The sequence below is a fragment of the Buceros rhinoceros genome, unplaced genomic scaffold (genome assembly GCF_000710305.1).
Source record: "Buceros rhinoceros silvestris isolate BGI_N320 unplaced genomic scaffold, ASM71030v1 scaffold2312, whole genome shotgun sequence".
Taxonomy (NCBI): Eukaryota; Metazoa; Chordata; class Aves; order Bucerotiformes; family Bucerotidae; genus Buceros; species Buceros rhinoceros.
Window position 1 is genome coordinate 53,046 of NW_010398345.1, and position 478 is coordinate 53,523.

Sequence of the window (478 nt, forward strand, 5' to 3'; positions counted from 1 at the left end):
CACAAAAGCCGAGCTGCTGCACGAAGCCGAGGCGTGAGCAATGCCTCGCTTGCTGGCGGACGGGGAAAGAGAAGCCACGGTCATCAGCGGGAAACCTACCTCAGCAGGATGCCCCCACCCCCTGCCCGGCCATGCCCCCAGACCGCAGCGTGCACGACCCCGGGGTCAGCTCGTTGCGGAGGTACTCACCTCATTTTTCTGCCGGGAGGGTTTGGCGGTGGGTTTGGCGCGGAGGACCGCTGGTTGCTTTGCGGGGGACAGCTTTGCCTCCCGAACGCTCCGCTGTCCGCCTTATCTCTGTCCGGAGATTTGTGAGCGTGTGTGCGCCTATGTGTGTGTGCGTCTGGAGTTGTCTGGCATTTTCCATGCAGGTCACGCCTTCCCCTGCCTGCAACAGTTCCCATCCCCGCAGGCACGCAGGCAGACCTGCCTGCCTTGGAACCGTCCTCCCCGCCGCCGCCCGCCGCTCCCGCCTCTC

The 478-nt window shown here is 65.3% G+C and overlaps 1 protein-coding gene across 1 annotated transcript in view; it reads right to left on the reverse strand.

Moving 5' to 3' along the window:
* The window catches only part of MASP1 (mannan-binding lectin serine peptidase 1 (C4/C2 activating component of Ra-reactive factor)), a 25,836-nt gene extending 25,432 nt beyond the window's left edge, over nucleotides 1–404 (reverse strand). The window contains exon 1 of the mRNA XM_010131071.1: nucleotides 190–404. Within this exon, the coding sequence (XP_010129373.1) occupies nucleotides 190–404 (215 nt within the window). The remainder of the gene's footprint in view (nucleotides 1–189) is intronic.
* Between the last annotated feature and the right edge of the window lie 74 nt (nucleotides 405–478).